The sequence below is a fragment of the Patagioenas fasciata genome, chromosome 1 (genome assembly GCF_037038585.1).
Source record: "Patagioenas fasciata isolate bPatFas1 chromosome 1, bPatFas1.hap1, whole genome shotgun sequence".
Lineage (NCBI taxonomy): Eukaryota > Metazoa > Chordata > Aves > Columbiformes > Columbidae > Patagioenas > Patagioenas fasciata.
Window position 1 is genome coordinate 174418838 of NC_092520.1, and position 23029 is coordinate 174441866.

Sequence of the window (23029 nt, forward strand, 5' to 3'; positions counted from 1 at the left end):
ACCAGCAGCTGAGACAAATCAACAGCCTATGGTATCGGGGGCGTAAGCCATATTTTTCTGGCAGTTTCACAGGAGACTGTGAGTCAAGGCAACTGCTGCCAGTCATTTTCCAAATGAGCAGGCGTCTTCCCAGGGCTCGGCCACATCACAGAGATTTAACAGTGTCTTCAGGAGCCATTTTAGACCAGTGCTGGTACCACAACCCGTGCGAAACAGCACTGGGATTCATTGTCTCTCCGTCCCGGTGTTAGAAATGTCACATGCTGAGCTCTGTTCGGTGAACTCAGGTTAATGTAACAGTGGGAACATTTTAGCCTGAGGAATTAAGGTCTGTAGAAGAAGCTGAATTTGAATTCAGCGATAAAAAACAGGCTTGTTTTGATTTCTGCTTTAACCTCAGTTAACACAATGAGGATACTGGAGTTAGGGCCCATAACCACCACAGTCAAGCCATTTGCTGAACTGGGCAGCGTTACGGATGTGTGCAAGATCAGTTCAATGTCATCCCAAGCCATGGGAAGTATCATGTCGAGATAAAGCCATTCTGCCCTTATTTCAGTTTGTCTTTCACATCTGAGGCTTGTCTGGGGATCACTCATTTCAGAAAACAGTAAAGTTGTATCTCTGGGGTGAAAAAGGAGGTGCAAGACCCGCCCCACTTTTGGTATCCAGTTCAGAGTTCTTGCTCTTTAAGAGCAATGGAGCAAGGAACGTGTATGGGGATGGGATGGGATGGGATGGGATGGGATGGGATGGGATGGGATGGGATGGGATGGCCCGCTGCCACCTTAAGGCCTTATGAATTCATACTCCTGACAAAACACATGCACAAATGAGACTGGGGACAGAGGGTAAGGAGCTGGGGACCCACCAAAGGTGTTTGTAGCAGTTTGAGGATGATATAAAGTGTCATTGAGCCTCGTGGCTGCTCCACTGCCTCCCATGGAAAAATACAGAGGGTTTTCAGCCAAGGTCCTGGCACGCACCTCTTGATGTTGCAGGCTGATGAGAAGGCGCCCATTGAAACCTGCAGGGGAGATGAGGCAGAAGATTGAAGTTTCTCCCTCGGCGGAGATTTTTGCAGCACCCGTTTCTCCAGGGGTGGGTGCAGAGGCGCCTGGCAGCTGCCGCTCTGCTGCCCCCAGCCCCGACGCTCAGGGCCTGGCGCTCTGGGACACAAACAACAGTCACCAACGAGTTTGTGCATTGCGTGCGCACTCCGAAAGCTTTTCAGTGGCAAATGCTGTTCACTGACTTCTCATGTGATCTGCAGCCTTTCCGTCCCCACCGCGCTCCCAGATGAAAGCTCCGGCACTGTGTGGGTCTGAGCGGGCGCCGCTGGCCTGAGGGTCTGAAGCTGCTTCCCTGGAGCACCTGGCCAGGGGTGGGCAGCGCGGTCAACAGCCGCTCACCCTCCGGCCACAGGCTGCAGAAGACAGCCTGGCCAAGGCTGGCAGCTTTTTCCCCGACTGCTGTTCCCTCTGGGCAGCAAGGCGCGCTTGTTTCCACAGGCAGACTCGGGTGGTGGGATCTATCTGACATGAAGCTGTCATCACAGGAGGTGCCGTTTGCTACCAAATTTACAGGACCTTTGCAGCAGAACAGGTAACTTTAGACATAGTGTTGAATATTTGATTCTGACTACAAAGGTTATCCCAGATGTTAGGCCTTAGTTCAACACAGTTAAACAATAAAAAACCTTTGGACTTTGGAATAGGAAATAAAGAGCATAAAGCAATTAAGGGTTTGTCTTAGGCCTTTCCCTCTTTCTGGATATGAACCAATGTCTTATCTTGCAGGAATTAGCTGGGCTCATTTGGAGAGCTTTAAACTAGGCTCGAAGGGGGATGGGGTTGTAGTTGGGCTTGCCCCAGTGGGGCAGCATTCTAAAACAGATGAGGACCGGGTGGCCTCCTGTGCCCCTAGGGAGAAATTGGTGTGCTCTGCTCGCTCCCTGAAATGCCTGTACACCAATGCGCGCAGCATCGGGAATAAGCAGGAGGAGTTAGAATCCTATGTTCGGTCACGAGATTATGACCTGGTGGCAATTACAGAAACGTGGTGGGACAGTTCACATGACTGGAATGTGGTCATGGATGGCTACGCCCTTTTCAGGAAAGACAGGCCAGCCAGGCGTGGTGGTGGAGTTGCTCTCTATGTGAAAGAGCAACTGCAATGTACTAAATTCTGCCCAGGAGCGGATGAGGAACGAGTTGAGAGTGTATGGGTCAGGATCAAGGGACAGGCTGGCAGGGGTGATACTGTTGTAGGTGTCTATTACAGGCCACCAGATCAGGCTGAGGAAGTTGATGAGGCCTTCTATGCGCAGCTGAGAGTGGCCTCACAGTCACAGGCCCTGGTTGTTGTGGGTGATTTTAACTTCCCTGATGTTTGCTGGAAGGACCATTCAGCCAGCCAGCCACAGTCCAGGAGGTTCCTCCAGTGCATTGATGATAACTTCCTCATGCAGATGGTGGAGGAGCCGACCAGGAGAGGTACACTGCTGGATCTCATCCTCACTAACAAAGAGGGTCTGGTTGAAGCAGTAAAGGTTGAGGGCTGCCTGGGTTGCAGTGACCACGAGATGGTGGAGTTCAGCATCTCATGTGGCAGGAACAGAATAGCAACTAGAATTGCAACCCTGGACTTTGGCAGGGCTAATTTCGGCCTTTTCAAGCAATTGCTGGGGGAAATCCCATGGGCAAGACTGCTTGAAGGAAAAGGGGCCCAAGAGAGCTGGATTGCATTCAGAGATTGCTTCTTCCATGCTCAGGATCAGAGCATCCCCACACGTAGGAAGTCGAGGAAGGGAGCCAGAAGGCCTGCGTGGTTGAATAGGGATCTGTTGGGTATGCTCAAGCAGAAGAGGCGAGTTTACAGGTCATGGAAGCAGGGACTGGCCACTTGGGAGGAATATAAGGCTGCTGTTATAGGATGCAGGAAGGCAGCTAGGGTAGCTAAGGCCTCCTTAGAATTACAGCTGGCGAGAGGGGTCAAGGACAGCAAGAAGAACTTTTTCAAATACATAGCAGATAAAACTAATACCAGAGGCAATGTAGGCCCACTGATGAATGAGGTGGGTGCCCTGGTGGCAGAAGACACAGAGAAGGCAGAATTGCTGAATGCCTTCTTTGTCTCTGTCTACTCTGCTGGAGGCTGTCCTGGGGAACCCTGTACCCCTGAAACCCCGGATGAAGCCAGGTCAATGGAGGAGTTTGCTTTAGTCGATGAGGACTGGGTTAGGGAACAATTAAATAGTCTGGACGTCCATAAATCCATGGGTCCAGATGGGATGCATCCGCGGGTGCTGAGGGAGCTGGCTGAAGTCATTGCTAGACCGCTATCCATCTTTTTTCCAAGTCTTGGGAAACGGGAGAGGTGCCCGAGGATTGGAGGAAAGCAAACGTCACTCCAGTCTTTAAAAAGGGCAAGAAGGAGGACCCGGGTAATTATAGACCGGTCAGCCTCACCTCTGTCCCTGGGAAAGTAATGGAACAGCTTATCCTTGGTGTCATCTCAAGGCACATCAGGGATAAGAGGGTCATTAGGGGCAGTCAGCATGGCTTTACCAAGGGTAAGTCATGCTTGACCAACCTCATAGCCTTTTATGAGAATGTAACAAGGTGGATGGATGATGGCAGAGCGGTGGATGTGGTCTACCTTGACTTCAGTAAAGCCTTTGACACAGTCTCCCACAGCATCCTCACAGCTAAATTGAGGAGGTGTGGTCTCGACAATAGAGTAGTGAGGTGGGTTGCAAACTGGCTTAAAGAGAGAAGCCAGAGAGTGGTGGTCAATGGTGCGGAGTCCAGTTGGAGGCCAGTATCTAGTGGAGTGCCTCAGGGGTCAGTACTGGGGCCAATATTATTCAATATATTCATTCATTATTTAGATGAGGGAATTGAGTGTACTATCAGCAAGTTTGCTGATGACACTAAGCTGGGAGGAGTGGCTGACACGCCAGAAGGCTGTGCCGCCATCCAGCGAGACCTGGACAGGCTGGAGAGTTGGGCGGGGGATAACCTGATGGAATTTAACAAGGGAAAGTGTAGAGTCCTGCATCTGGGCAGGAACAACCCCAGGTTCCAGTATAGGTTGGGGCATGACCTATTAGAGAGCAGTGTAGGGGAAAGGGACCTGGGGGTCCTGGTGGACAACAGGATGACCATGAGCCAGCACTGTGCCCTTGTGACCAGGAAGGCTAATGGCATCCTTGGGTGTATTACAAGGGGGGTGGTCAGTAGATCGAGAGAGGTTCTCCTTCCCCTCTACTCCGCCCTGGTGAGACCCCATCTGGAATATTGTGTCCAGTTCTGGGCCCCTCAGTTCAAGAAGGACAGGGAACTGCTGGAGAGGGTCCAGCGTAGGGCAACAAAGATGATTAAGGGAGTGGAGCATCTCCCTTATGAAGAAAGGCTGAGGGAGCTCGGTCTCTTTAGTTTGGAGAAGAGGAGACTGAGGGGTGACCTTATTAATGTTTATAAATATATAAAGGGTGAGTGCCATGAGGATGGAGTCAGGCTCTTCTCAGTGGCAAACAATGATAGGACAAGGGGCAATGGGATCAAGCTGGAACACAAGAGGTTCCACTTAAATTTGAGAAAGAACTTCTTCTCAGTGAGGGTGCCAGAGCACTGGAACAGGCTACCCAGGGAGGTTGTGGAGTCTCCTTCCCTGGAGACATTCAAAACCCGCCTGGACACATTCCTGTGCGACCTCACCTAGGCGTTCCTGCTCCAGCAGCGGGATTGGACTGGATGATCTTTTGAGGTCCCTTCCAATCCCAAACATACTGTGATACTGTGATACTGTGTGACGGGAGCTTCAGAAAGGCATTCATTCACATACATAGTGCCTGCATCCAGTACATGGGAGGACTAAGGTTTGCCATTTCCACAGGTGATGCGGCTTTCAAAATTTCCAAGTTTTCACTTTTTTAGGCAACCCAACGTTTTTTAAAGTGTCATGACTACCAAAACATTTTTTTGGCCACCCAGCTGTCCCTGTGGGACCTGGGAACTTGTTGATTTTGGACACTGCTGCTCCACTGTAGCTGGGGAGGTTGTTCACAGGCTGGATGCTCCATATCTTACAGTATCTGTGTAAAGTTGTATCTCTGGGGTGAAAAAGGAGGCGCAAGACCCGCCTCACTTTTGGTATCCAGTTCAGAATTGTTGCTCTTTAAGAGCAATGGAGCAAGGAACGTGTATGGGGATGGCAGGGGATGGGAGGGATGGGATGGGATGGGATGGGATGGGATGGGATGGGATGGGATGGGATGGGATGGGTGAAGGAAGCAAAGTCCAGCTAAGCCTGGCTTTGGTGACAGGTGATCTGCTGTGATTGATGTAGGAAAAAGGGTAGGAGGCCACAGGGAATGTAAGGAGGAAAAGCCAGAAGAACAGATTTCTTTGCAATGTGGGAAGGCTGGCAGTAAGTCATAGTAACAGTAACTATGAAAGACTTGGCTGTTTCAGTTCTGCTGACTGCTTTATTATGAACAATCTGTTAGCACAGTCCATCTCAAGGCTGCAGAAGTACTTCCAATGTATAAAACCCCATCTGAAGGCCAAGAAAGTCACAATGAACCAAGTGAGACTAAAATTTCCTGAGTTGGGGTTGTGCCTTAGGCTAAAATTGTTTGGTAACGTTCAGCCAAAAATTTTTTAATCCCTTTCTAATGGCTGACATCGTTCTTAGAAATACATTGTTTATCTGACCTTCTCCTAACCCATTAGAAAAATTTCTGGCGATATTTTCCATTCTCAGTTTAATGCTTTGAAGCATTACACACGAAATTTGGCAGGAGGCAGCTTTCTGTTAGTAAGACACATTGCACCAGCTCTCTAAAACTGTGCTCAAACTTGGCCGTGTTACAAGCACTTGAAAACCTGGTTTGCATGTGCTTGATAGAGTTCTCAGGTTTTTTTCAGCTCAGATTCCCCAGAGAAGCCTGAATGGAGCAGGTGGTGGTTGTTGCCGGCTGCCGGAGACTGGCAGGGGTGAACAATAAGGGGAAAGATGGTCTCCTCCATGTTTTCCTTGGCCCCTTCCAACATTCAGAGGGAGAGGGCACCCAAGTGAAGGCAAAACAGGCAAAAAATAGATGATGGGCTCAAAAAAGGAGGTGGAGGAAGGACCAAAAAATCTGGGACAGGACAGGACAAGGAGAGGAGACCACACTTTCTGGGCTCAGAAGGAAGAGGAAAGGTTTCTGGGGTTCTCACCAGCCCCAGTTCTGCTGTAGCCGGGGAGATGGACAGCCAGGGAATGAGAGCTGCAGGCTTCACACCGACAGTCTCTGCTGCTCCAAGAGGCTTTGATCCTCCTGAATGAAACATTGCTGAGGTTTGGATCCATCTAATGGTGTTAGGGGGAAATCAGTCAGCCTGCTGGGATTTGTGTGAAAAATTTCTGAAAACTCAAGGAAAATATTCATGTTATATGACCAGTGCTTCCTGGCTGGCTCCAGTACTGAAGGGAAGGGGGAGAGAAGGAAGAGTGTTTATTTGGCTGCTGAAAGATTTTCACCGCACCTCTGTGAAAGAATTAATGAATACACGATGCTGGGTAATTACTGGAAGTGCAGTTTTTATAAACAGGCACTAATCTGTGACCTCCATGTCCAGAGTGCCAAACCTGTGATCCTGCAGGAACATCTCCAGAAGCCACTTGCAGCTTCAGCCAGGAGCTGAGCATGGGTCCTGGACAGCTGTGTGCGGCGGTCAGGAGCCATCAAACCCAGCTTCTGGGCTTTTCTGATTCGGTACCAACACTTAGAAGGTCATTTGGATTTATGTTTCCATTTACTCCACTGGTGGCACCTCAGAGGGATGCTGGGAGTACACAGGAGTGCCTGCTCTCAGCCCAACAGTCACTGATGAACCGCTATGGAAAAGCCCAAATCAAACACTTTTATGGACAGGATATGAGCAGCAGGTGACAAAACAGGCTTTGAAGCCAAATGCCGTAATTAAAACAGGATTATTAAATGATCATCATCTATCCTGAACACTGAATGAATGGAAGGTCCCTCAGAAAGTAAAAATAGCATGAGGTCGTAATTAAAGATGATCTTGTGGAATATATGAACAAAAAGGCTCAATTCAAATTGTGCAGGTATCTCGTGCATTATCTTACTTCTGGATGCTTTGTTTTGCAATATTAATAAGCTTTTTCTAAAAGCCTCCTTTCTGTTTATATTGCAGGTTCTCCAGTCAAAAAACAGTAAAGTCTGCATGTTACTTCTGTAATTTCACTTGGCTCGTCTCTAAATTGACTGTGCACAAAGATATGCACCCAGCACAGTGAGGCTGAAGCTAGCTGAAATTATTATGTATGGATTCAGAGGTTTTTTTCCCTGCCTTGAAAATAGCTCACAATATTACTTTATTGAAAAGAAAGGCAAAGGAATGTATTTCATTCTTCAGAAGGGTAATTACCCTTTTGTCTTTCTCTCGGAAGGAGATTTGTTGTCTGTTTTTGTTTGCTTGCTTCGAAAACTGTTCTTCGGAAATTACCTAAGCTTCAACACTTGTTCCAGGCAGTCCAAGCTACCAACCAAAAGTGGAGGAGTTGTCTGTTTGCAGCCTGAAGCAGGTAGAGGAAAAAGATCATTTTTCCAGAGACCTTTGGGAAAGGTATAAACTGGGAGGTGGGAGTGGGGTTTTTTTTAAGCTGGTGCATTTCTCGGGTTGCAGCTGTGTTACCCCATGTCAAGGATGCGCCCCAGGAAGAAGAGCAGCTGGACAGTTACTCTTCTTATGGCCTTTCAGGGTGGTGTTCATGAAAAATAAACCCACTTCCCAAATTCCAATCGACCATCCTTGTGACAGCCCAGAGGTGAGTGATGGGAGCCTGATAGCCTTTGGCTCCCGTCAAGATAAGCAAAAAGGAAGGAACTCAGGTGGATGTTTTTCAGCTGGAGTTTGTAAAAGTGGAGCTCAAGGGAAATTGAAACCATACGGGTAACATCCTTTTATCAGTGGAGTGATCAGGACATGCCCACTGTTGTTCTTGGGACCACATTTTTAATTTTCCACTTGTCATCTAAGTGCATGGGTCATGAAAGTTGGTGTGAGAGAAACTGCTTGATCACCTGTTAGCACCCAGACATCTGCTCAAGCCAGTCCATGGAGTACAGGACCGTCCTGCTCTGTCTCCTTAGACCTCTCAGTAGAGCTGTTTGAAATGTGGTGGGCACTGAGAAGCCAACAAACTCCCAAACTACTTGGCAAACCTATTTCAGCTCTTGTTGGCTCCCCCAGGCTGCACTTGCTAAGAGTCCTCTCTGTCTCTTCATCCAGGCTGTTAATAAATAAGCTAAACTTTACCAGCCCCATATGGATACATAGGGACATAACTAGTGACCAGCCACCAGCTGGACTTTACCACTGATTCCAGCTCTTTAAACCTCATGGTCTGAACAATTGTCCACCCACTTTACTGTCTACCTTACCAGTCTGTGTCTCATTGATTTAGCTACGAGGATACTGTGGGAGATGGTGTTAAAGGTTTTGCCAAAGTCAAGGTAACAAATGACTTGCACTGTCCTCATGCTGTGAGGAGGCTGCCTTTGAAGAACAACCAGCGCTCCAGGACATCTCTCTTTGGGATCCTGAAGGCAAGGGCGGTAATGTTATTTGTCCTGCTGACTTCTGGCAGGATTTAACAGTCCACAGCCTCATGGTCACTGCAGGCAAACTTACCCATCATGTCGTGGATCAATTAATCCTTCTTCATGAATGGCAAACCCGGCAGACCATCTTCCCTAGTTGTCTCATTGATCGCCTGTGTCAATATCATTCTCAGCACCTGGATCATTCCAGAAACCACCTGGATTGTGCCCAGTCATGTAGTGCGTCTCTATTGAAGTGCGCAGTGAGTCCCAAGGCTTGTAACTTGTGAGAGGGTTCCACTGATGAGCTGGTCTGTGGCGAGTACCTACCACAACATTGCCCATGTTGCTTTGCTGCCTTCTCCTTGCCCAGAAGCACTTGGCTGGTTTGTCACCTGTCCCATGGCAAAGCTCTGGGCACCCGTCTGCATAAAGCACCACCACTCCTCACCCCTTCCAGCCTGTCTTTCCTGAAAAGCCTGTGTCCACCCGTGGCAGCTCTCCAGTCACATGGTCTGTGCCACCACACCTCTGTAATCCAAAATAAATCATAATTCTGCAGTTGTGTGGGGGATTGTGATTCCCCCAGTTGCTCCCTCTGCTGCATATGTTTGTTTACAGGTACTTGAGATGATTCCTGAGTCATGAAGCTTTCACAAGGGACATGTAGGATCATGCTGAGGCGACCTCTACGCCCAGATAATGAGCATTTAGGTGCCTCTTTGGGCCAGGGGCATTCTGAGGCCTGGGCTGCAACACCAGAGACGACTGTAGAGTCTTTGCAGGTGCCTCCATCACTTTGCAGTCTGAGCTCTCCATCACTGTTGTGGCAATTGCTCCATTAGGAGCTTTTCTCTGATCACACCGAGATCACAGATCAAACTGTGATGGGTTTACTGCTTCTTTTTAGCTAGAACTAACTGTCGTGAGAGCGAGCTTTATTGATCTCCGATGGCAGAGACACCAAGAGCACAGAGCTGTGCTGCTTTAGGAAACACTTTTACTGTCTCCATAATTGTGTTTGCAATACTGCTGCCCCAAGGGCTGGAAATCTGAGGCTCCTTGCGATACATGTGCTTTCTCCCTTCCAGCTGAGCTGATTCTACAAAAATCAAGGTCATTGTGCTGACTGACATTTGGAGCTGGATAAAGATTGTTATTCCCTGAAACATGTATGATTTTTAAAGTCTCAGGTCACCCTTTTAGGCTAATTTCTGTGACAAATGCTTTCTGTACACGAAAGCTTGGCCTAACCTGAGCTTTCTCAAGGGCCAATGGAACAAATCCTCAGCCCTGCAAACACAAACCTGGATGATCTGTGTTTAGCAGCTGCTTCTCCCTTGACTTCTCTGTACAAACAAGAAGGCAGCACGGATTCAAACCAGCTCTGTCAAAGTCGCCCCACAAGAACGCAGCCAGTGTGAATTGCTTGTTGTGAACTGCGATCCCACCTCAGCTGTGGGAGAGGGCACCCAGAGGCCTGGTCCTCACCCAGCCCTGTCCCACCGAGGCCACCACTGCAGAACCTGCCACTGCAGCAGGGACACAGAGGCCTCTGAGCTCTGGCCTCGCAGGAGGAGGAGGAGAAAGAGGAGGGATGACCCCCATCACCACACCCCAAGGCTGAGCAGAGGAGGAGCTTTGGGTTTGATCAGAGGCCAGCAACTGCAGTGAAGAGGAGCAGGAACACAAGAGCGTGGGGCAGAGGAGAAAGCAAGGAGAAGAGGGCAGCTGCCTGGGGAGGGAAGTGGGAGAGGAGGAGAGAAGGGCAAAAGGAGGCAGAGACAGTCTTGGGTCAAAAGAGAAAGACCAAGGAGGAGACAGGCTAGGAAATGGCATTGCTCCTTTGGCTGGGGCCCCAGCTGTCATCCTACTTGAGCAACGTCTCTATACTGGCAGTTTTTCTTATGGTCTTTACTTTACTCCTTGACATCATGAAGCGCAGGAAGAAGTGGAGCCGTTACCCGCCGGGCCCGACGCCGCTGCCGTTCATTGGGACCATGCTGTCTGTTGACTTCCAAAACCCCCACCTCTCTTTCAGCCAGGTGAGTGCTGGCCCCCGCAGATAAACCACGTGAGTTTTGTGCTTCCGTTTGCAAACTCTGAGGGCCTTTTCTATAGGAAGGCACTGGTCAGCCGTCTGTCCAAAATCTGCCCAACGCAGAAACTAAATATAGCGTTTCTATGATTTGCTTACACAGAGTTGAAAAAGATTACCATTTTCAAACCACATCACGTCGGGGTCATGCTAACCGCAATCTTAACCAGTAATCCCTTTTAATGATGCATTTCTAGTGCCAGTGAAGTGCTAATTCCCTTTCCAACCCCACTGCAGAAGCAGTTTTAGCACTTCAGTTGCTTGCATTGCTACAGTTCAGAAACTGAGACACTTAGCTTTTTAATAAAAACAACAAAGAAAAAGACAGAGGAAATAAAAATAGAACAGAGTACTGTGTCTGTGGGACATTGTCAGTGGGACATCGCTACTATTGCACTGTCTTCCAGCAACACGCTCCCGAGCACTTTGTTCAGTGCTGCTGACTGGCAGGGAAGTTTTGGCCTGCCTGCCCGGGACTCTGTGTTCAGTCAAGGTCTTGTCTGCTCCATGGGAGGCTCCCGGGGTGAGTGTTCGGCTGGCAGGCTCACCTGTGCAGCCATCCTGCTGGCAGCGTTTGTCTTACAGATCACAATAGACGCAGGGTGTGCGCCAGTTACCTGTCTTGCTAGATGTGTGACGCTCCTTTTTGGGAGAAACCTGAGCTGGAACTTCCATGTGGAACTGCCTCTTCCAGCCTGTTTCTGGGAACCGGGCTCTGGGCAGATCTTTAGGGACAAATGCGTATGGAAAAAAAGTTACATATCATCTTATCATCAGTACTTCCTTCTAACAGAAGCAGACTGACTCAAAACTTGACTAGTCTTTCAGATCAAAATAAACACAAGTAAATACAAGTATTAGGAAATAATTTGTTGTTGAGCATGCAGCCTTTGAAAATCCCCAGAGAGGTCCTTGGCCTCGTGTTGTTAGACAAAATCCAAAATACTTCCACAATGCTCATGGCCGCAGTTTGGCCAGGACAGGTGCTTTCTAAGTCTTTCCACTCACAGCGCACTGATCTCTGCTTCAGCTGCTTTTTAGCCCCACTCTGACGTGCTGCACTGCAAAGGTGAGAGATCAGCTGAAGGTCTCCTAATCAAAGCAACTCAAAAATCGCTAAAAAATAAGGGCACTAAGGAAGGATATGGTGATATTTTTCATGTTACACTCAACTCATTTTCAGGGATGTACTTTTTTATCTTGGCAGCTTCAGAAGAAGTTTGGAAATGTCTTCAGTCTCCAAAACTGCTGGACCAACGTGGTGGTACTGAACGGATATAAAGCAGTGAAGGAAGCCCTGGTGCACAGATCGGAGGACTTTGCTGACCGGCCGTACGTGCCCGTATTCGAACAGCTGGGCTATGGAAGTAAATCTGAAGGCAAGTCCCTTGGAAATGGACATTCCCTGCTGACACTAGCACAGGGGAGACTGGGGAGATGGAAGATTTTATGATGCCACCTTCTCATGGCCCTCTGGTCAACCTCCTTGTATGTCTTGTCACCCTTTGGTTGTGACAAAGTCAGATTTTATGAAAAGGGGGCTACCATTAGTGGTTGTTAGAAACTGTTACAGGTCCAGGTGCTAGCACACAGCCCTCCACCAGCGTTAGGACATCGAGTGGTACAACTTTCCTGCCAGCATTGGAGCTGGTAGCTCCCAGCACCCAGTGATTAGTGCTTATGCTCACACACCATGTGCATGTCGTTGTCATCACAAAAATGGTAACTTCTTTCCAAGACAGAATCCAGCCCACAACCTCTCATCTTCAGCTCCCATTCTGTGGCACGAGCTGCTGCCCAGTTCACACAAGCTAAAGGCACAACACTGAATGGCTGGGGGGAGTGATTCCTTTATTGTTAGCAGCACTTGTTGCTCTCCCTGAACCCCCCTCCACCTTCACCAGCCATGCACATGCATTAGAAGGTGCAGTAATCCGTTTGTGGAACTGCTGTATGAACAAGCTGTACTAGATCAGACTCTTTCATCTACCCACACAGACCTGTACCTCCAAACTCACATTTGATATTCTCTAGTGAATGTTGCTTGGCAGATGGGATCAGAGCTCCTGACATTTCTTGCTCATCTGTAATTCCAGGAATTGTTATGGCGAGATATGGACACGTCTGGAAAGAGCTGAGGAGATTCTCGCTCTCTACCTTGAGGAACTTTGGGATGGGAAAGAAATCCTTGGAGGAGCGAGTGATGGAGGAAGCGGAATTTCTGTGCTCTGCAGTCAATTCTGAAGAAGGTTTGTCAGGTCTTGAGGGATGGGGAAATCAGAGAAAAAGGCAATAGAGAGATGCAGAGAGAAGTAATACTGCAGCCACTCTCGTTTGCACGCAGTGCTCTCTTCCTAAGCCAATGCAGTTTTCTAGTCTATATGCATTAGTGACCTGGCTCTGCTTTGAAGCCACTTTACACAGTGGGGCTACTGTAACGTTAATCCATTTGAAACAGGAAACAAGTAGGAAATAAAGAGGTAAAATATAATTATTCGCAGAGCTGGATTACTATCACCTTTATGAAGTCTTGTGAAACATATTGATATTATCACATGCCATAAAAGTGCAGCTGAGAGTTTTCACTGCACATTGCCTGTCATCTAGACACAAAGTCAAGTGTTATCTGTCAAGTTACAGAACAACCCTGCAACTCAGCTTTTCTTGGGAGTTTTCTCTTTTAAACAAGGACTGACCAAGTAGGAGGAGGAGATGAGAAGATCTTCACTCTCTAGAATGATGCATTTGTACTTTGAGTGGTTTGTGGGCTTTTTCTCTTGAAGGCACCAAGGAGGCATCTGTGTGTTCTCGTTGCTGACAGCTGGGGTCCAACAGCTCAGTGTTGCTTTGCTCCATTGCTTGGTCTCCATCTCCATTTTTAGGTCGGCCTTTCAATTTACATTTTCTTGTAAATAATGCGGTCTGCAATGTGATCTGCACCACCATCTATGGAAAGCGTTTTGACTACGGTGATGAGACATTCAAGAAGCTGTTACATTTGTTTGAAAAATTCCTGAAGGAAGAAACTGGATTCCTGACTCAGGTAAACCAAGAGCATACTACGTTCTGTAAGTAGCTGCCCTCTGTTGCTTGAGAGCATCGTGATTTCATTATTTTTCTTTTTGCATCACATAATATCTTCTCTGTCTCTCTGGTTCTGACATCCCAGCTTTTTAACGCGGTGCCCATTTTGTTGCACATCCCTGGAGTGCGACAGAAAGTCTTTCGAGGGCAAAAGGAGTTCATGGACTTCGTAGACGTGCTCATACATAAGCACATGGAGACCTGGAACCCTGCTGACACCCGAGATTTCACCGATGCGTTTTTAAAGGAAATGAAGAAGGTAGGGTGACACAAGCAGAATCTCAGCGTCCAGGGGCAATTCCTTTGCTTGATTAAGCTTGTTGATAGAAGCTTACTTCCTCATAAAGCTGTATAAAACCTCTTGCTTATTTCCTACTTTTTCATTCCACATTGTATCTTGAGAAGGAGGGTATGAACTTCTTAATGCTGTAACCTCCTTTATTGTCTTAAGAGACCATATTATCTGCTGATGTCCTTGTTCCCCTTTTCTATCTTCATGTTCCCCTCAGAGTCTAGCAACTTGCTTCTTTCCAGCCTATGTCATTTTGAAGGCATTTAAAAGGCAATAATTGAGAATTCACTAATAGTTCTAAGTTTGCACCGGGGACAAGTCAACACAGAAGATTCTGTGTATGTCACTGCCTTAATGACTGATGATTCAAAATCGGTTACAAAACTACCGAAACAGACTGGCTTTCTGGTATCATTGTCCAGTCCACAGCCTGCCTTTAAACCAAGTTATGACTTGGAAAGATGGCATCTCCATCAGGATGTGTCTCTTAGAGTTGCTGGCCAAGAACGAGTTCCCTATAGGTCAGACAAAGGCCTAAATCTGAACCTCACTGAATTTAAAAGGCATCTTTGATTCAGTCACGCACAAAGTCAGTATAAAATCAAAGCTACGTGCATCAGCCCATCCATCCACCGTATGTTTCTGCACATGGATTCACTAAATTTCAAGTGCCAGATGTCCAATAGTAGCAAATTCTGCCTGCAAATTGCTTCCGCCATCTGAGTCCTCAGGCTGGGCTGCTGTGCTGCACAACGAGCCCTGCTGTGCTGCATAACCAACCCTGCTGTGCCGCGGGCACAGCACCTCCAGTCCATACATGAGCCCCACGGCTCACAGGGACAGAGCAACGTCATCTGTGTTGCTCTGCACTGAGCAGCACTATTTGGGGGTGGACGTGAGCCTGACCAACTCACCTCTGTCTTCTGTTCACTGAAGTCCCCTGCTAAATCCCTCTCCTGGGGAAACTGTGGTCAGGTCAGCCCCACAGCTCCCTTGACAGACATCTTTCATTGGGCTAACAGTTGAGTCTTAAATGCCTCATTAATTGCTATCCATATTACAACAGCATCAAAATATACAGAATAACTTAACAGAAGCTAGTCCCTAGCAAAGAAAAGTATAAAGAGGATTACAAAAGACAAGCAGATGAACTCATGCAGAGCGCTTGTCATATCTCATATGCTAGCAAATTTGAGCTCAATTAGCATTTGGATGAGAGACCAGTTTTGCTGAAATTGGTGTTGCAGACTTACTAGGCAGCTGTGATACTCTGATTTATTTTTTTTTTCCCCCAATTGTAAGAAAACAGGAGGGCAGAGGCAGTGAGGATCTGTAATGCATAGCTATAGATAACCCCCTCAAAATACTGTTAATTTTGCATCCTTCAAGTACACAAGATAACAGGGTTTCCAAGGTACATCAGTCATACGCAGACCTGTGTTCTGCTCTATGCTCTACTTCTTGGTCAGCAAAACCAGATCTAGTGCTTCTCAGAACTTCCCTGGCACAATGATCTTCTTTCCCAGCAAGTGCCCCAGCTCCAGTCACCTGCTTGTTTGCTCTCTGCAGGGCAAGGCTGCTGAAGAGAGCGGTTTCAACTATAACAACCTTCGTCTGGTGACCGCAGACTTGTTTGGAGCTGGTTCTGAGACCACCTCCACCACTCTCCGGTGGGCAGTTCTGTACATGATTCTCCACCCAGAAATACAGAGTAAGTGAGAGGACAGAGGTGGCGTGTGTCACCTTCAACCCTCATTCTTCTGTGAGGAGATTGAACGTCTGCTCTCTGTGGTTTGGGCTTGTGGCAATGAGGAACAGCTTTGGCGATTGTTGGCCTGGCAGAAACCAGGGGAAACGCTTCCTAAGCATGGCTGTGCTGGCAGGGACCGATGGCAGGGGGGCAGCCCTGGCAAAAAGACTGGAGTTGGAAGGGCAAGTTTGCTCTTGATTTCATTTTGAAGGCTACTTGGGGGCTTTCAGTGACCAGAGTACCCTCTTTCTAGCATTTGGAATAGATGCTAATCTGTTTTAATTCTCCAGTGCTGCATGGCCAGACACCCTTTCAGCTGCATAGAGGATGGGTAAGGTAACATGTTGAGTGACATTAAAGGCATAAAGAATAGTTATACAGATGGCTCCAAGCAACTGAAAACAAATGCGTTCCTCTCTAGTTTCTCCTCCTTTCTCTAATTGCTTGTACTGCTCTCACCCAGTGTCTACAATCTCATGCTGCCAACCTTTCTACAGCTTGTACCAGCCCCTTCTGTTTATCTGAGGGTGCTCTAATTCCTTCGCTGTGCTGCTTTCAGGTAAGGTCCAAGCAGAGATTGATAAGGTTATTGGCAGAGAGAGATCACCCACCATGGAGGACCAAGTGAGCATGCCCTACACCAACGCTGTGATCCATGAAGTGCAACGCTGTGGGGATGTCATTCCCATTGGACTACCACACAAGACATACCGGGACACTGAGTTGCAAGGCTTCTTCATTCCCAAGGTGACTGTGGCCAGATAGACGATTCCGCATCCTGTCCCTGTGCAGATGCCAGGCCTGGGGTATGGGTGACCCCAGGTAACTCTGCTGCATTGCACTCCCAGCCCCAAACCAGAATCACTAGCGAGCACTGAAGCAGAACATATTGAAGTGCTGAGGCCAGGCAGATGGTCACATTTGTGCTCTAGGTTTGTGCAGGTTGTGTGGGAACCCGGCTGCAGTGGCAGGTCAGTGCAAAGGTTCACTTTCCTCTCAATGGGCTATGACACCCATTGCATTGGAAGGAGAAGGTCACAGAGCCTCAAGGGCTTTCTGGAGGCACACAACACCAGCTTACTGGCTTTCCTGAGATGCCAGTAGTTAAAACTCTAATCTCTGACGCCATTCAGATGCCACTGGCATTCACTCCACTGTCACTGTGACAGCGGCTGCCCTGGCAGCACTGGTAGCAACACAAGGCTGTTTTCGGTGTTTTTAGCTTTGTGATACCTCCTCTAGCTTAGAACATTGACTTGTAAAACAGGAGAGCTTTGCAATCTCCCATGCCCCCTGTGAAAGCTGGGTTTTGAAGCCTTGTCAGTCAGCTTTTTCCCTCCAGCTACAAAACAAGTCCAGGAGGATCTGAGCAGCAGAGGCTGTTTCCGCTGCGTTGCCATGAAATTGGCATTTGCACGGAATGTCCTTTGTAAGGATACGAATTGCAAAGGTTGAGATGCCTCAGAGCACAGGGCAGGCACCATCTGCCATTGGAAAAGTGCCCTGCTTTACCTCTAGTTTAAATAAGGCTCACAAGAGGAGGTGGGTGTCTTATTCTGCAACACCAAACAATGGTTGCTGTTAGATGGGAGACCGTGAGTAGAGAGCGACCAGCACTGGTCTGTTGTGCCAAGATAATGCCGCTGTTCTCACACAAGTTGTTTCCTCTTGTGGTGGAGCCCAGGGGACAACAATCATCACCAACTTGTCTTCCGTGCTGAAGGATGAGACAGTCTGGGAGAAGCCAAATGAGTTTTACCCCGAACACTTCCTGAATGCGAATGGGAAGTTTGTGAAACCAGAGGCTTTCCTGCCCTTCTCAGCAGGTACACCTGAGGGGAGGATCCAGCTACAAGTCAGGGGCACAGTGAGAGGGGTGATCTGCTCCTTCCACAGGGATTCCAGTGTGGTTTAACATCCCTTTTCACTCCCTCTCTTGCAGGTCGCCGTGTCTGCCTGGGGGAACAGCTGGCCAGGATGGAGCTCTTTATTTTCTTTACCACCCTCCTGCAGAAATTCACCTTTGTTCTCCCCGAGGACCAGCCCAGGCCACGGGAGGATGGTCACTTTGCCTTCCTAAGCTCCCCGCACCCATACCTGGTGCGAGCAATCCCAAGATAAGTGCACATCACTCTCCCTCCACTTAGAGACCACCACCAATGCAAACTCTTGTCAGAAATGTTGCAGGATCATCCCAGGTTCCACTCAAGATCTCTCAAGTCTGCACAGATGTCCCCAGCTGTGCAAAGTAAGGATCTGGCCCAACAGATATAGTTTCGTTTCATTCCAGTCCTGGATCTTGAATCAGACAGCCACAGCAAGTTACAAATCAGGATCAGCTTTCCAGTACATATATGTCTCATGGGCCAGCTCTGCTTTACTTTGGGCTCTCACTGGTCGCAGTAGCAGTTCACTGAGCACACAACTACTGAGAGAATTCTTAGTCCTGAATGAGTTTACTGAAATGCAAGGGTACCCTGGGTAAAAGACAACCCTGGGGTCTTGCCAGTTCTCAGAGGAAAAAAACTTGGAAAGGATCTGTGAGGTGCTCCTGGCCCATTCCCTGCCTTGTCAGCCCCGCTGCCCACCCAGCCACGCTCTGCCTCCCACACGCTGCCGTCCCACAGCAGCCTCTGCCCCTGCCCGCTGCCCAGGGGGTCCAGCTCTGGCTCGATTCCTGCAAAAACAATCCACAGCCTGTCAGACAAATTGGCTCACGCTGCTGGCGGGCAGGGAGAGAGCTTCAGCTCCCACAGCAAGGCGACACTTAAATGCAGTTTCAGAGCAGTGAGCCTGAAAAATGTTACAGTCTGATAGGTACATATACCCTTCCTTCCTTCCTTGGAGCTCACAAAGGGATGGAGTTTCACTGTTTGAAACAGTACAGCTGTAGATTTCGGAGCTACCTTTCTCTTTCTTCCTTCAATATTCCTGACAAATCGTTTTGCAAGGTGTTAGGATACATAGATGTTTAGATTAGTAGTAACTACCATTTAACCATGTAGCTGAAAAGACCATAGCATAAAGGAGCTTCTATACATAATCACAGTTAAAGAAATCCACATTCACATCTATCTTTCCAATACCAGTTTTGGAAGCTATGAAATCTATTGAATTATGCAAATACTTAATACCATTGTTAAGATTTTTTACTTCAGTGGGAGCTGCACATTTATGCTTTTCATCCATAAAGCAATCCAAAAGAATAAAAGTGATCTGAAAAGTCTTCTTTGCCACCCTCTCCTCTTTGCGGTTGTCTCAGACCTGCCTCAGATCCTCGACAATTCTCTCCTTGCTGCCAACCCCCCATTCGCTTCTTTCAAGGTCTTTTTAGTGTTACTTTTGTGCTTGGCTCAATGATGACAACAGACCTGGTTTCATAGTTTCCAGCAGAGAGAGGTGCTTCTGCAAAGAAGCTGCTGGTGAACCAAACTTGAAGCAGAACTGATTTCAGCAATCACGTATCTGGATAAAAGGCGTAGGTGTACCTAGAATAGGGGCTGTCTTTCTAGCATCCAAGAATGCATTGAAAATAAGCCAACATGCATGTGCAAACACGAACTGGTGTGGCACTTCAGAGGCAAAAGGGAACAAACACATCATTGCAAAATACAGCTGTAGCACTGATGATGGGCAAGGGGGAAGCATCTCCCAGCCAGAAATGGCTGTAAAAGCCCAGGCAGGCGCGTAGGAAGGGGCTACTGTGAGAATGGGGCTCTTGCTGAGAGGCGTCCCGCTGCCTCCTGTTACCCATCGCCTCGGGGCCTGCGCAGGGACCGGGCCGCTCATCAGGGGCCCGCGACAGCCGCTGCGCCTCTCGCCCGCAGCCCCTCCCCCGGGAGGCTGTCGTGAGGCCGCGGCACCTCGCAGGCCTCGCCTCGGGGGCCTAAACCCGCCCCTCCTCCTACTGACCCTCGCCTCCCACCCTCCCCCAGCGCCCCCAGCTCTCCGGCCGGCCCCGGGCCGGGCTCCCCACGCCGGCGCAGAGTGGGTGGGGCAGTGTGGGCCCAACGGCCCCGGGAGGCGGGGCACATCACAGCCCCGCCCACCCGCTCGGTTCCTCCCAGAGCAGCCAGCGGGGATTGGCGTTCTTCTTGGCCAATCATATGGGAGGTCGCAACCCGCCGCTATTTTCCACGCCCCAAAGGTTGGAGTGGCGGCGCCGCCGGCCAATGGAAGGTCGCCGTTCGGGTGTGCTGTCCCGCCGGCGGCGGGGAAGGGGCGGGACGCAGCGCTCGGAGCAGTCGCCGCAGCGGCGGCTGCAGCAAGATGGCGGTGGCGGGGAAAGGCGCGGTGTCCGCGGCGGTGAAGCCGATCTTTAGCCGGGACCTGGGCGAAGCGAAGCGGCGCGTGAGGGAACTGTACCGGGCCTGGTACCGCGAGGTGCCCAACGCCGGTGAGCGCGCGGAGCCGGTCGCGCATGCGCGGGCGGGAGCGCGAGCTCAAGGTCGTGACGGCCGCCGCGCAGCCGTTGCGTTCTGAAAGTGCTCGGTTATTCCCGGCTGTGAGGGCTCGTCCCTCGCCCCTCGCCGGACAGCCCCGGCCCTTGCCCCGCTGCCTGTGGGGCCGGTGGACACGGCTGTTCCGGGCTTGTGGGCTCCCGGTGCGGCGCAGGCCCGCCCGGCCTGGCGCAGCCGGATTTGCCCGGCCCTGCCTGCCCCGGCGGCCCCTCCAGGACGGGGAGCGCCGGTCGCGTCGCGCCTTGCTTGCCACTTGGGTTCCCTAACGGAGCAGAAGAGAAATGAGCTTTGATTTCCCAGAATAGGAATACGGTGGCTTTGGTATCTGTCTCCTTAAAATTGCTCTGGGACTGATACCATGGCCGCGTTGTTTATTAGCTTTAAATTAATTGTATTAGCGAAGCCGGCAGGCACTGCAGGAACAAAGGACCGTGTAGTGTTTTGTAGGGTTGAGTTGCCCGTTGTCAGTGGGAAAGAGGAAAAGCAATACAGTTGACCCCTGTGGCTGTTGTGTTTCTTCTAGTACACCTGTACCAGCTGGACATCACGGTGAAGCAGGGGCGTAACAAGGTGCGGGAGATGTTCATGAGGAATGCCCACGTTAGAGATCCACGGGTGATAGACATGCTGGTTATTAAGGTACAAACAAGTTACTCCTGTTTTGTTGAAGATGCACAGGATGGCTGGCAAAACAGTAGTTTAAATACTATGTTTTGGTTGGTTGGTGGTGGTTTTTTTTTTTGGAAAACAGTGGCAGTCAGGGATAGGGCAAAAAGATGGAGCTACCTAGTGTACCATTAAAAATTACTTTTCAGCTCCTTCGATTGGGATGTGGTTTTCTTCACCTATTCCGAAACATATGTTAGAGTGGCAGTACTTGGTGGGAGGCTGGCTTTAGGTGGCAGGACATCTTGAGTCTGTAATACATGTGGTTCTGTCTGGTGCAAAGCAATAACCAGCATAGCAAGAGTTGGGCAAGGCTTTAAAGCGGGTCTGAACAACAATAACCACTGCAGTTGTAATGCATTAGAAGGTTTCCAACCAAGGATGGCCATGCACACCTGTTGTATTTCTTGTAGTTATTGCATTTCAAGGCAGTTGGTCTGTCTTTATGTGATTAAACAAATCTGGAAACAGAATCGTAGGTAATAAATAGAGTAGGTGACAGTTCCAGGCAGTGTCATTCTGCCCTGTGCTGCCATCCTCCAAAGCCAGAACAATAATTCATAGACTGGAGTCATGAAGAAGTTATGTTCAAATCCCTGTGGTAGTGATACTGGTGCAAAGCACTTAGCAGCAATTTTACTTGAAGACACAAGGCAGGTACAGTATATGTATTTGTGTCACAGTATAGGTGATGCAAGCAGTCTTCAGGAGTACAGAATTGTCGATGCAGCCATCCTAAGCGTGTTTCTAAGTACATTCAAATAACTTTTGTAGTACTGTATAGTTAGAATCAGGCTCTAACTGAGAGCTAGTCTAAAAATGTTTTCTCTGTGTGCAGGGAAAAATGGATCTTCAAGAAACTATTCAGGTGTGGAAGCAGAGGACTCACATCATGAGGTATTTCCATGAGACTGAAACCCCACGGCCTAAAGACTTTCTGTCCAAATTCTATGCAGGCCACGATCCCTGAGGGATTGCCTCTGTCTTCCTGCCTTGTGTTACAAATAAAGTTCTGTACAGTAGGAAAAAATCTACACAGAAAGATTGTATAGCATATTAGGAGCCTAATGACTAAATCCGAAATCCAGTGTGTGCGCAAGTCATTATGACCTGTACGAAGATCTGCGATTTCCTAGTTTTTGCCAATGTGTGTTTGGTGGGAGTTTGTCCCATCACTTGCCCTGGAGTCTCTGCTGAATAACCACAACACAACCTGGCTGTGGAGCTCTCTGTGGGGCCTGTGGCCCTGTGTGTGTGTGTTTGTGTGTGTGTGTGCGGGCGTGTGTTGGCTCTCTGGAAGAGATGGCCTTGAGAAAAACTACTGTAGCACCAAAATATTCTTCGTGCTTGAGGCCCCTCTGTATTCATGCAGTGGTTTACAATTTTGTGCACTGACTTTGTTGACCTTGTGGTTTTTATTTGGACACTATTCTCTGTTTACTTCCTCGCAGAGAATGGTATAAAATTCAATAACCTAATAAAGCCCTTTGTGCAAAACAAAGATCAGCAGAGTCCATTTCTCTGCTGCAAAATGAAATTACGTGGAAAAATGGCATTTTGTACTGTTGTCTAGAATAGGCAGGCTCTGTAAGAGCTTCTGATGCCTAGCAGAAGATGTCCTACCATCACCTCCTTAACCGAATCAAGAATTACTAGCTCCCTTTCAAGAAGGGTAAGGAGAACTTCTCTAATCAGATAAACCACATTTTCAGCAGGTAACTCAGTGCTGGAGCTCCCCCATGTGTGATCAGCACTGAATGCCTGTAGTGCTCTCAAGCTGCTTTTTATCCTGGCCTAAATACTGGGGCCTTCTTCCCCATATGAGGACTGTAAAGGAGCACCCCTCAGGGGTACGCATGTCTGTTTACCTAGGAACTTTGGTCTGGGGTGTTTTTTAGGACAGGGCTGAAGAAGGAACACTGGAAGGACCAGGAGAGACAGTGGCCTAAAGCAGTGACAAGAGTTTGGCAGTTTAGAAAACAGGAGCAGGGACGTGTTTGACCCACAAGAGCCGATAAACTGGAGCAACCACTTCTTGAGTGGCCTCAGAGAAGGAGGGGGC

General features: G+C 48.8%; 2 protein-coding genes across 2 annotated transcripts; both read left to right on the top strand.

Annotated features, from left to right (window-relative positions):
• The first annotated feature begins 10257 nt into the window (after positions 1-10257).
• Positions 10258-18295, top strand: LOC136101273 (cytochrome P450 2D6). The gene is made up of 9 exons (XM_065837284.2): positions 10258-10662; positions 11923-12094; positions 12812-12964; positions 13598-13758; positions 13885-14058; positions 15661-15802; positions 16401-16588; positions 17526-17667; positions 17784-18295. The coding sequence occupies exons 1-9, from the start codon at positions 10450-10452 to the stop codon at positions 17960-17962; spliced, it is 1524 nt and encodes a 507-aa protein (XP_065693356.1). The 5' UTR covers positions 10258-10449; the 3' UTR covers positions 17963-18295.
• A 1757-nt stretch (positions 18296-20052) lies between these two features.
• On the top strand, positions 20053-22468 carry LOC136103438 (NADH dehydrogenase [ubiquinone] 1 alpha subcomplex subunit 6-like). Its single transcript, XM_065841539.2, has 3 exons — positions 20053-20237; positions 20825-20940; positions 21806-22468. The coding sequence occupies exons 1-3, from the start codon at positions 20111-20113 to the stop codon at positions 21935-21937; spliced, it is 375 nt and encodes a 124-aa protein (XP_065697611.1). The 5' UTR covers positions 20053-20110; the 3' UTR covers positions 21938-22468.
• Positions 22469-23029: the final 561 nt, after the last annotated feature.